At 42.5% G+C, this 12309-nt stretch overlaps 1 protein-coding gene across 7 annotated transcripts in view; it reads right to left on the bottom strand.

Annotated features, from left to right (window-relative positions):
* The window catches only part of dnajb6b (DnaJ heat shock protein family (Hsp40) member B6b), a 167005-nt gene that overhangs the window by 114675 nt on the left and 40021 nt on the right, over positions 1-12309 (bottom strand). For all 7 annotated transcript variants that reach the window (XM_078537164.1, XM_078537171.1, XM_078537179.1 and 4 more), the window contains 2 exons: positions 6319-6438; positions 145-286 (listed from right to left, as the gene is read on the bottom strand). In XM_078537164.1, the coding sequence (XP_078393290.1) occupies positions 145-286; positions 6319-6438 (262 nt within the window). The remainder of the gene's footprint in view (positions 1-144; positions 287-6318; positions 6439-12309) is intronic.

Here is a 12309-nt window from a genome sequence, read left to right as displayed (position 1 = left end):
ACTCCAATCATAAAATATATTCCAACATCAGAAGGCGAAGGATTTACAGGTTCACTGAATTATAAAATTTTTAAACCCAGTTAGCCAGCTCACAGAACGAGAAAATCTTTCTATCTTGAATCCTCAAGCCCATTTTTGAAATACCTCTTAGTGGTGATTTTCCTGCCATTAACAAACTTGGTAGATGTCGATACCGATCGAAAGTTACCCATTCCACCACCTCCAAATGAAGAAGAGGAGAATGATGCTGTTCCAAGATTACCAAATGAACTGAATGAAGTAAAACCTATAGAAACAAACAATGAGTACATGTTTATATAATGCTAATTTCAAAACAACTTAATTTAATACAAGTTCCATTCCACACTATTATTCACCTAGTTCTCAATATCTACTAGAATCATCCAATAGAAAATGTAACCCAAATTCACAACGAAGTGTGAAACAATCAAGTGAGTTTAGTTGATTAGATAAATCTGGAATAAAAAACTGGTGTCAGTAATGACGGCCATGAAACTACCAGATTGCAATAAAACCCCATCTGGTACACTATGTCCCAAGGGAAGGAAAGTCGATATCCTTCCTTGGTCTGTGGTATACATGGTACCATACCAAGAGAAATGTGTAGACTCAAATGCTCTCTGAATTGGCCTAGCAAGCCACTCAATTCTTTCAAAATAGCTACCATAGAAAGCATAATACAACTAACAAATCACTCAGCATCAATCCAGGCATTGGATTTGTATATGACAACAGGCACACCCAGTTCAGTCAACTCTGCAAAGTCACCCTCAACATCATCTGGGGACTTCTATCCCCATTTCAGCAGATGGGGTTAGATGTCCAGACTACTCAAGCAACAGCCAGACAGGCAAAAATCACAGAATCATACCTTTCAGCCCATGTCCCAAACACCTTGTCACCATTCCTGGTAATGCAGTGTTCCACCAGTGGCATACAGACTTGCGTGGCCCTGGAAGTCCTCAATATTGAATTTGGACTCCATGTTGTCTCTCAGCATCAGGTCAAACAGGAGCAAAGAAACCTGATGATTGCCAGCTACTGCTTTTCCTCAACTGATGAATCAATACTCCATGCTGAGCAACACTGGGGATAGCAAAGGCATAGATTGCACTCAGAGTGGGTCACATCAATGTCAATCACCAAGAGTGACTTTGTAGCATAACTGCTAAGTGAGCTGACTGAGCCCTGGAGGATATAGCTGCCAGGCAAAGCCTGTGGCAGATGGTGAGAACCAACATGGAGAAAAACCTACTTGACATTGTCCTCTCTAATCTAAGTGTTGCAAATGCATCTGTCCATGACATCCATTGATAGGAGTGACAGCCTTGTCTTTGATAAAGTTCTGCCTTCACTCGAGGTAATTACGTCCATCATGTGTGGCATTACCACTATGCTAAATGGGGCAGATTCAGAAGCAAGAACTCAAAACTAGACATTCATGAGACAGTGGGCCATCAGATGCAGAATTTGCAAGCTTATGGCCCAGCACATCCTTCAGTCTACCACTGCCCTCAAGCTAGCAGGCCAATACTGATTCAATGTGTTGAGCACACCAGGATACATGCCACAGCAAGCATACCCAAAAAGGGAGGTGCCAACATGAAGCTACCAAGCAGGACTACATTCTAAATAGCAGAATCAGTATGCTGTAAACAAAACTAAGCGATCTCTCAACCAAAGGATCAAAGCTCAGTAGTCCTGCCACATACAGTCATGAATGGTGGACAATTAAACTAATGGGAGGAAGGATCTCAATGTACAGCCCGCTTTCCTCAATGATGGTAGAGCCTACTATTTGAGCACAAAAGGCAAAGCTGAAGTATTTGCAACTAGCTTCAGCCAGAAGTGAAGAGCAAATGATCCATCTGTCTCCAAGGTCCCTTTATAAAGCCAGTCCTCAGACAATTATATTCACATCAAGAGATAAAGTGATGGCTGAGCATACATATAGTAAAGCCTACAAGTCTCAATAACATCCTGGTTGTAGTACCAGAGGCTTGTGCTCCAGGACTAGTCATGCCTTGAGCCAAACTGTTGCAATTCATCTACAAAATGTTGAAATCTGCATGACAAGTGGAAACCTTCTCAGGTATCCCTGACAAAAACAGGACAAATACGATCTGACCAATTATCACCAACTCTTACTCAAAGTATGGAGCACTGGCTCATTGATAACCTGCTCACCAATGTTCAATTTGGGTTCTGCCAATACTACTCATCTCTAGACTCATCGCATACTTAATCCAAACATGGAGAAAGAGCCGAATTCCTGAAGTAAGGAGAGATGGCTGGCCTCTTCATCAAAGAGCCATTTGCTAGAGCATGGCATCAAGCAGCTCCAGTAAAATTGAAGTCAATAGGAATCGCAGTGGGGCAAACTCCACTAGCTGGAGTTATACTCAAGTCATTGGAAGCCAAACATCTCAGTCAAAGGACATCACTGTAGGGGTTTTGCTGGACATGGTCCTTGGCCAAACCATTTCAGCTACTTCACCAAATGACCATGTTCATCATAAGGTCATAAGTGGGAATATTTGTTGACGATTGCAGTGTTCAGTTCCATTCACAACTCATAACTTAGAAGCCTATGCCTGCATTCAGTGAGACCTGGATAACATTCAGGCTTGAGCTGACCACCTGACTCTCCAAAACTTTTCCACTATCTACAATGCAGAAAACAGGACTCTGATGAGTTATTCCACACTTGCCTGAATAAGTGCAGTTCAAAACACTCAAAGCTTAGCATCATCCAGACCAGAGCCTGCTTAATTAGCACCCTGGCCATTGCCAGCTCACAGCAGCTGCAAGATGCACTGTTATAACTTGCCAAGGTTTCTTTGTCAGTATCTCGCAAACCTGCAACCTCCATCACCCAGGAGGGCAATAAGAACATAAATAGGAACAGGCCCCTCGAGCCTGCTCCACCATTCAATAAGATTATGGCTGATCATCTTGTGTTGATTTCCACATTTCTATCTACCCCCGATAACCTTTGATTCCCTTGCCTAACAAGAATCTATCTACCTCTGCCTTAAAAATATTCAATGGTCCTGCCTCCACCTTCTGAGGCAGAGAATTCCAAAGTCACTCATCCCTCAGAAATAATTTCTCCTCATCTCTGTCCTAAAAGGGTGACTCCTAATTTTAAAACACTGCCTCGTGTTCTGGACTCACCCACAAGAAGAAACATCCTTTCAACATCCACATTGTCAAGGCCTTTCAGGATCTTGTATACTTTAATCAAAGTTGGACAACGCAATTCTTAGCACACTGAGGGTTATTTAGCAAATATTGTCGAAAGAATTACACTGACAGCCAATTTAAGAGTCAGTCAGGCTCACAGGTGTGACATGTGTGTACAGGAAGCTACATATATTAATACATAGGGCCCATCCTTTGCAGACAGAAAGAACATGTACACACATTGCGCCTGTTTCAGCTGAACAAAATAAGTGACAACCATTCGCTGACTTATTCTCCAGGGCAATGTCTTGACCAGAGTCAAGCTGCCTGGTTTAAATTTCGAACAATACTTGGCAGTTAACTGTCAGTCACAATTAACTGATGCATTCACCATGGCAACACCTCTACCAGAATCCACTAACCGACAAATCAGAACTCATCTCATACAGTATAAATATGTTGCTTCCCCTGACATTGGTATTTTCTCGCGAATTGTCCTGACTAGCACGAGATGAAACATTTAGTCAAAAAATGTCTGCTCTTTCAGCAATAACCATACTGTTGCCAGCTCAAGAGCTGAAATCCTAATCCATCAAAGTTGTTGTGTGCACCTTGTAAAATTCAGTCCACAGGAGCAGCAAGAAGACGGTTTATTCCATACTGACTATCAGAAGGTCAAGATTGCTTAAATTAGCAAATTTACTGCATTCTAGCGCTGCAAGGGCAGGATTTATTTTAAAGAAAAATTTGAATCAAATGACAAACTAAAACCACAAGATTAATCTCAAGGGTGTTCAGGCTCAGGTGACTGCAGAATTGCTGGTCCTGATAGAGGCAAAGTTCCTTTTTGACAAAGGGCAACTGTTTAAGTGGCACTGAGTTATTTTGAGGTCTTGAATAAAATGAATATGCCAAGTTAAGAAAAGGTTTAGGTTGCAACATTTAAAAACTCTGATCCAGGGCAAGTTGCAATTCCAATCACCTAAGCATGTAAAGAATAAATGATTGGATGAACAAGCAGCTAAAATACTTGGAACATTTTTAGGACAAGTGGAAATTGAAGTCAGTATCCATCACAACCTCTCAATTATATCTGCATACATTCACCATCTCCTGCCACCACACTGGAACAGGAAGTCAGTGCTGCTGATGTCATTGTTGTGCACGTGGAACAAGAAGTTGACACCCACTTCGTCCACAGGCACATGTACAATGCCATTGACATCGTTGTGCACCCATTGAAATGCTCATCACCCAGCTGTTTGCCCTGCTCCCAATCCTTGGCCACTTCACTCACCACCTGTAAATATAGTGAGGCAGCAGGGCACTGAGTGAGGGGGAGGCAGTAAGCAGGTCAGCAAGCAAATCACAATATGGATCCCAGGGTTTTTACTGGTTTAATATTCGGCAAAAGCTGCAATCCTTAACCAAAATGTTAAGAAATAGAGATAGATTAAGTCATATTGGTGTTTGTAGGCGTTGGGAATGAGTTTTAGCCAGAACATCTTGCAAGAAAAAGACCAAAAAGAAAAATACACTGCAAATTGAAACATACAATGAAAATGTTTATTTACTCTCCAAAAGCGCCATTTAAAATAAAAACAGAAATCCTGGAAAGTCACAAACCAGAAATGTTGTTTCTTTCCACAGGTGCTGCCAGACATGAGTATTTCCAGCATTGTTTTTATTTGAGATTTCCAGTATCTGCAGTTATTTTACTTTTGTATCATTGTCATGAAAATCATTGATCTTGGTATCCCTGGGTGCTCAATTGGTCTGTGGAAGTTGTAATTTTTAAGGTACAGGATGTTCCAATGCCTGGTTGCATTAGTAACAAGGGTGGGACCCTCTGGGAGTGTTTTGATAGGTCAACAAATCAGTTCAAGGGTCAGTGAACAACGCTTCCGGAGGCAGTCTGCCAGCCAACAAGTTTCACAAAGACGAAAGGGACAGAAATAGGCCCAAGTTAAAAAAAAGAGCTGCAGGGAGCAGACTAAGTTAAGAGGAACGTTGGGACAAAGATACCCGCTTTGGAGCAGTGGTATTCTGCTTGGCACAGCCAGGGATCTGAAAGTGTGCTTCTAAGCTAGTGTTGTGTGTACTGGGGAATCCAGGGAGAAGGCATCTCGGAAGGAAAGACTGAAACCCTGTGAGGTGGGCCACTGTTAAAGCCATCCGAGCGGGAGAGAGAGAGAATTCCAAAGAGAGATCTTTGAAGGTAAAGCTTGGAATCCCTCGTGAGATAGAGTTTCAACAAGATTGTTTGACTTGGTGTTCACTGACGTCTGGGTGGGTCTTTGAGAAATTAATGGACTCAGTCTTGGTTGCAACTGTCATTTACTTCGTAGTAAAGTGTGTTCAACCATGGTTCGTCTGTTAATTCACATATACCTCATACCTACCCTGAATGTTGGAGAATAAGATACATATTGTAAATTGTTTTATCTTTGAACCTGTATAGTAAAGTCTGTTTTTGTTTGTTCAAAACCTGTGGAATCTTGTGGCTTTATTCCAGAAGCAGGCATCTTGAATCTCAACCTTTATCTACTTCAAACAGAACGTTATTGGTCCCTAACCAGATCTCCCCCATGTCCCAGGGGCTGGCCAAGGATCGTAATACCATTTCACAGAATCACAGTGCAGAAGAGGCCCTTCGGCCCATCAAGTCTGCACTGACATGTGAGAAACACCTGACCTACCTAATCCCATTTACCAGCACTTGGCCCATAGCCTTGAATGTTATGACGTGCCAAGTGCTCATCCAGGTACTTTTTAAAGGATGTGAGGCAACCCGCCTCCACCACCCTCCCAGGAAGTGCATTCCAGACCGTCACCACCCTCTGGGTAAAAAAGTTTTTCCTCACATCCCCCCTAAACCTCCTGCCCCTCACCTTGAACTTATGCCCCCTTGTGACTGACCCTTCAACTAAGAGGAATAGCTGCTCCCTATCCATGCCCCTCAATCATTTAAAATATACCTGGTCGTCTTTCAATGTTAAAATTGGTAGTCCCAAATACTGGAGCAGTTTCAGGTATTGATATCCTCCATAATCAAGAAATACATTATATTCTACTATGTGTTTATCCATTTATTTGTTGATTAATACTTACCAGGATCAAATGCAGGAAATCCACCAAAAGGAGAAAAGAATGACCCTCCGCCACCCCTGCTTCTTTCAACCCCTCGTCTACCTCGTCGATTTCCAAAGAAATCCTCAAAGGGATCATCCACTGTTCCAAAAAACACAAAATTTGATTAAATCATACTTGGAGTAAGATACCTAAATTCAAGAGACATCATTGTAACATTTTACAAATCTTGAGGTATACAGAAAACAATTTAAACAGAAGCATAAAGTACACCAGTTCACCCAAACAGTCCCAGCAAATCCCAACTCCTCCCCATGAAAGCTGGAACAGCAAACATCAAGCCTGTAACATCAACATTAACACTTAATATGTTTGGCCAAAACTGAGCAACAAAGTTTGATTACATAACTGACAGGGTGGAATAAAATTTAAGAGGAGTTTGTGATCAAGGTATGCTCTGGTCAAATTGCATCTTGAGGATAGCTTCCAGTTCTTGTTGCCAACAATTGTTTAGCTGGAGGAAATTGCAGCTCATTGAAGATGTTGAACAAGCACTCATGTTGGTTGAGGAATAAATGTTAGCTAGAGCAACTGAACTCTCCTGCCATAGGAACTTCTACATCCACTTGAGGGGACAGACCCTCTTAGTTTAACATCTCATCCAAGGTGGCATCTGTCAATGCACAACTCCCTCAGTACTATACTTAAGCGTTAGCCTAGAACCTAGATCCACAAGTAATGATGGAAGAGCTAGAACAGATGCCATTGCTGCAGATCATTTGACATCATTTGAATGAGCAAGAGAACAAACAGTGATCAATACATGGAACAGACTTCCAGAAAGGACGTGATACCTTTGTAATAGTTTGGTGGCGGGGGCCGAGGGGATGGAAGGGCCATGGATGTCAGGTCTTTCCAGATGAGGATGAAACAAAGCCCTATCATAGAGAACTCATGAGGCTCAAAATTCAAATAGGGCCTGGGAAGCATGGAATTAATTTCTTCTACTGGCAACCTGCACAAGTGCTTTTCACTCCTTAGCAAGAATGAATCAAGGGAAAATAGGTAAATTTAGTGCGAAACTTTAAATGAAATTGAAGAACCGTATTCATAAATGCCAAGAGGCAATAAAAAAGTTCGGCTTTCAATTATCCTGTAGACCAAGACACTGCAGATATTTCAATTTACGAAGTTAAGGTCAAAATAATATACCAATTTAACAGTTAACAAAAATATACTTATTTTGGTTGGGGTGGGGGGAGACAAAGTCCAAGATTTCCCAATTTCCCACCTAACGCAGTCAAGTGGAAAATTTCTATCCAGCACATACCAACTGGATCAAATGGTCTGCTTGTACTTATTAGGAGTTTCAACTCAAAAGATTAATCAGATGCTGAAAATCTTCCTGAATTTTAAGAATTAAAGTTAACCAATTACAATTCCATGTCTAAAATCTTGAATGTCATGTCAAAAACAATTCTAAAAATATATTAAGATTTGTTGAGGAAATGAGTTGATAATTCTTGGAACATGGTACCATGCACTCCAGAAACCAAAGGCTGCCATTTGAGTGGCTCAGAGGATTGAGCACAAAAACAGTTGCCATGCAGCCTAAGTATAAAAATCAGGCTAAGAACTCAGACTGCCAGCAGCGACACCATCAAAAGTCATCGTTGTCCTTGAAGCACTTTGGACCAAGTCAGATTGGATCCAATCGATCTCCAATCGACTTAATCTGACTAACTAGGTTGGAGGGGGTAATTGTTTTAATACGGAATGATTCAAGTTTTTGGCAATTAAGTTGTTGGATTTGTGGTGAAGTTATGTCAGCTGTGCTTCTCAATCTCTGGTGTTAACTTTTCAAACTTCAGCCAGGAGACTAAGTAAATTGACACAATGGGCTAAAGGAACAGGGTAAATCTGAGGTTAAGACCATGGCGAATTGACTTAGTAAGTATCTAATAGGGAAATCAAGTGTTTAAAACTTTGGATCAAAGAAATAACCTGGAGAGAAAACCCAGTGAAGGCAGCAGAGTGGATGATGAGCTTACTTGTGAAGCAGCGGTAATGAAAGTCATATGGTTTATAGCATACTTGGCTCAATGCAGCATCAGGAGGAAAGGATAAAGCAATTGGAGTCAGAAGAGCCAGAGCTACAAAAGGTGGCCAGTGATAGGGATGCTGTAATGAACCACCTTATAAAGGCAACCACAGGAGGAGAGAGAAATCGTGGTGTAATAGCACGAAACACCAGTGTACTGAATTAATGTTTCAAACACAGTTGACAGAATGTAAACAAAAATATATTTGAAAGAAAAATGTAAGTATGCTGACAAGAGCAAAAAAGACTGAAAGGGAGGTAGGAGATGAGAAAGATGTATTTAGGGTTTTGTGAAAGGAGTCATATGGGTCCGAGTCACCAGCGCTGTCAAGTCCAGGTAGAGGAACTGAAGAAACAGCAGAGTATGACAAAGAGCAGTTTTAGTTTGATGGGACTGGAAAATCCAGGTTCCAAAGACGTGACTCAGTTTGGTAATTGTCAACCATGCACCACACCCTACCCCTCCCGCAAAGCCCAGCCCCAGATCCGCCAGGTGTTCTCTCAACGATGATGGCTCATGAAACCGGAGAAGTACTTGTTTGAGCAACAGAGCCAGTGCATCTTAGGGTACAATTGAGATCCCCATTACAAACAATTAGCTGACATGGTGAGGGGTATCCCAAAGTTGCCTTATCTTCAGCAGCCCTGAAGCCAGAGATATATAAAGAACAGTTTGGAGAAGGGAAGGGACTTTGGGGGTCATAAGGAATGCAATTTTGTGGGCTCTAGGGTCTACTGGGGGAGACTCAGAGCAATATGAAACAGAATCCAGGTGAACCCCCAGAAGCATTCACAAACCTTTTATGAATGGAGCCAAGTGTGGACTTGGATAGAGATGGACTTGATGGGGAGCCTCTTCGGGCAACTTTGGGGTACCCCTCATCATGTCACCTAATTGTTTGTATAGGGGATCTCAATTGTACTTTAAACTCTTTCGAGTTATCAACAGTCACAGATTGCAACTCTTTCGAGTACAATCACAGTTCTTGGTTTCCGGGAGTGGGACGTGAATCCACAACCCTCTGATTCAAAGGTGAGGGTGCTATGAACTGAGCCACAGTTGCTCAAACAAGTGCTTCTCCAGTTTCATATGAGCCATCATCATTGAGAGAACACCTGGAGGATCTGGGGCTGGCCTTTGCACGGGGGTCAGGGGTGGTGCATGGTTGACAATTACCAAATTAAGTCACGTCTTTGGGACCTGGATTGGGCTGCCTATGCTGCTAGCAAAAAATCTTCCATTCAAGACCCAGTTCAGTGCCTAGTATGACCCAAATAGGGATCAAACTGAGCAGGAAGTGTTGAGGATAACTCTCGCATTTAAGGGTTAGAAGGTCACTCTGAGGGAGAGAGGTGCTGGGAAGCAGGGAAGACAAAAAGGTAATTTTTCCCCAAGGAAAAGGGCTCCCTAAGGAAGACTCTTGGGGTAAGCAATGGAATCAGGAAGGGAAAGACCCTTAGCCTCAAGGAGGTAATAAGTGTTAGAACTGCAGGAAAGTTGGGCATTTTGCCTGAGTGCAAAAATACAAAGAAGGAAGCATAGGGGAAGTCCCTGTCCAAGTGATCCTTTGAGGATAACATGATGGAAACATTAGTAAGGGCACTCCACAAGGTGGCAGTATCAGGGATCGTACATAGTTACCAAAAAACATGCAGAATTCCAAATGTGGGGCCGCACCCAGCCTGATTATGTATGATGAATGGGGCAACTTTGTCAATGCCTGGGTGCAGGGAAAAAGGATACTACTTAGTGGAGACAGGTAGGCACCCCGGACACAGTGCACTCATCTTAGTTGAGCAGGGCCCTACTTGTATGAAAAGATTTACTGGGCATTAACAGGCTGGGGTGGTATCTAAATGTCCATGTTAACTTAAGACTGAATGGGAAGGTGGTTTACCAGAGTAATAAGTTCAAAGAAGTTTTACCAGACTAATACCTGAAAGGGGCAGCTTGTCTTATGCGGAAAGGTTGGCCAGGATATGCTTGTAACTGAAGTTTAGAAGAGAAGGAGGCGACTTGATTGAAACATAAGATCCTGAGGAGTCTTGACAGGGTGGATGTGGAGAGCATGTTTCCTCATGTGAGAATCTAAAACTAGGGGTTACTGTGTAAAAATAAGGAGTCACCCATTTAAAACAGCGATGAGGTGAAATTTTTTCACTCAAAGGGTCGGAGTTTTTGGAGCTCTCTTCCTAAAAAGGCGGTGGAAGCAGAGTCTGAATATTTTTAAGGCATAGGTGGATAGATTCTTGGTAAGCAAGGGGGTGATAGGTTAGGCAGGATGCATATTTGAGGTTACTATCAGATCAGCCATGATCTTATTAAATGGAGGAGCAGGCTCAAGGCACCAAATGGCCTACTCTTTGTTCATATATTCCTCAAAAGAAAATCAACTTGGAGCAGGTGTGTTGAGATCAGATTGATGTTAGCACACAACATATTAGACATGGGTAATAACTGATGGTGAAGCAGAGGAAGTAAGCGAGGTGAGTGTGTGTGACATCGGGAATGAAAGATGAAATGTATTCCTTCTGTGGAGGGGAACACGATCTGGAAGAGTTATGGGATAAAGGGCCAGAGTTCCAGGATGTGCGTTATAAAAGTAAGGGAGTGTTTGCTTCCCACAAACATGACTGTGGAAGGGTGACAACTAAGGAAATGAAGGTAGAAGGGGAGCCCCATACATGTTCAGTCGAGGGAGCTTGGAAACAGATATGAGACTAAAGAGTGGAACTCACACAGAGGAGAGGGATATATACATGGATGGCTTCAGCTCAGTTGCTGAGGGAAAAAGATGGACAGGGTGTGGAATCTATGACCCCAATACAGGGGTAGAGTTGGCTTTGAAATTTCCCACCCATGAGCACCCAACAGGTTGAACTGGCAGCAGTAGCACGTGGTGACTCATGGTACAGAGTCTCCTCCACCTTACACCATATGCTCTGATTCTATGTTTACCTGCAATTTGTGTACTGAGTATTTGGCAATTTGGGAGTGTAGGGGATTTAAGTAAGGTGGGCAACACTTGACCACAAGACGATTGTTAAACATTATCCTTGAAGCAACAAGGGGAAAACTGGATCAGGACTATACACACAAAGGTCCACTCCAAAACAGAGCCTCACTGGAAATATAACAAAAGGGCTGATGAATTAGCAAAATTGGGAGTGCAGAAGCATACCCTGGAATCTTTTCCAATCGGGGATCATGGCGGCAGCCACCCAGAAAAGGAAACTGATGAGAGGTTCCCTTACCCGCAGTTGTGCAATCTGCTTGGTATGTGCTGTGAACAATCCTGATTCTTAAACAGAAAGCCCTCATGGATCAAACCAGATGGGTGGAAGGCCTATGGCAATGAAGGTGTAACGTAGAATTAAAAACAAAAACAGAATTACCTGGAAAAACTCAGCAGGTCTGGCAGCATCGGTGGAGAAGAAAAGAGTCGACATTTCGAGTCCTCACGACCCTTCAACAGAACTGAGTGTAGTTAGGAGAGGGATGAAATATAAGCTGGTTTAAGGTGGTGGGGGGGGAGAGAGAAGTTGAGGGGGGGGTGGTTGTAGGGACAAGCAAGCAGTGATAGGAGCAGATAATCAAAAGATGTCACAGACAAAAGGATCAAAGAGGTGTTGAAGGTGGTGATATTATCTAAGAAAATGTGCTAATTAAGAATGGATGGCAGGACACTCAAGGTACAGCTCTAGTAGGGGTGGGGTGGAAAGACTGACAAGGTATTAGTTGTAGATTTTAAAATAATGGAAATAGGTGGGAAAAGAAAAATCTATATAAATTATTGAAAAAAACAAAAGGGAGGGGGAAGAAACGGGGTGGGGATGGGGGAAGGGAGTTTAAGATCTAAAGTTGTTGAATTCAATATTCAGTCCGGAAGGCTGTAAAGTGCCTAGTCGGA

The sequence above is a fragment of the Cetorhinus maximus genome, chromosome 3, assembly GCF_964194155.1.
Source record: "Cetorhinus maximus chromosome 3, sCetMax3.hap1.1, whole genome shotgun sequence".
Lineage (NCBI taxonomy): Eukaryota > Metazoa > Chordata > Chondrichthyes > Lamniformes > Cetorhinidae > Cetorhinus > Cetorhinus maximus.
The sequence above is the reverse complement of the archived record's forward strand: the minus strand, read 5'-3'. Positions and strand labels throughout refer to the sequence as shown.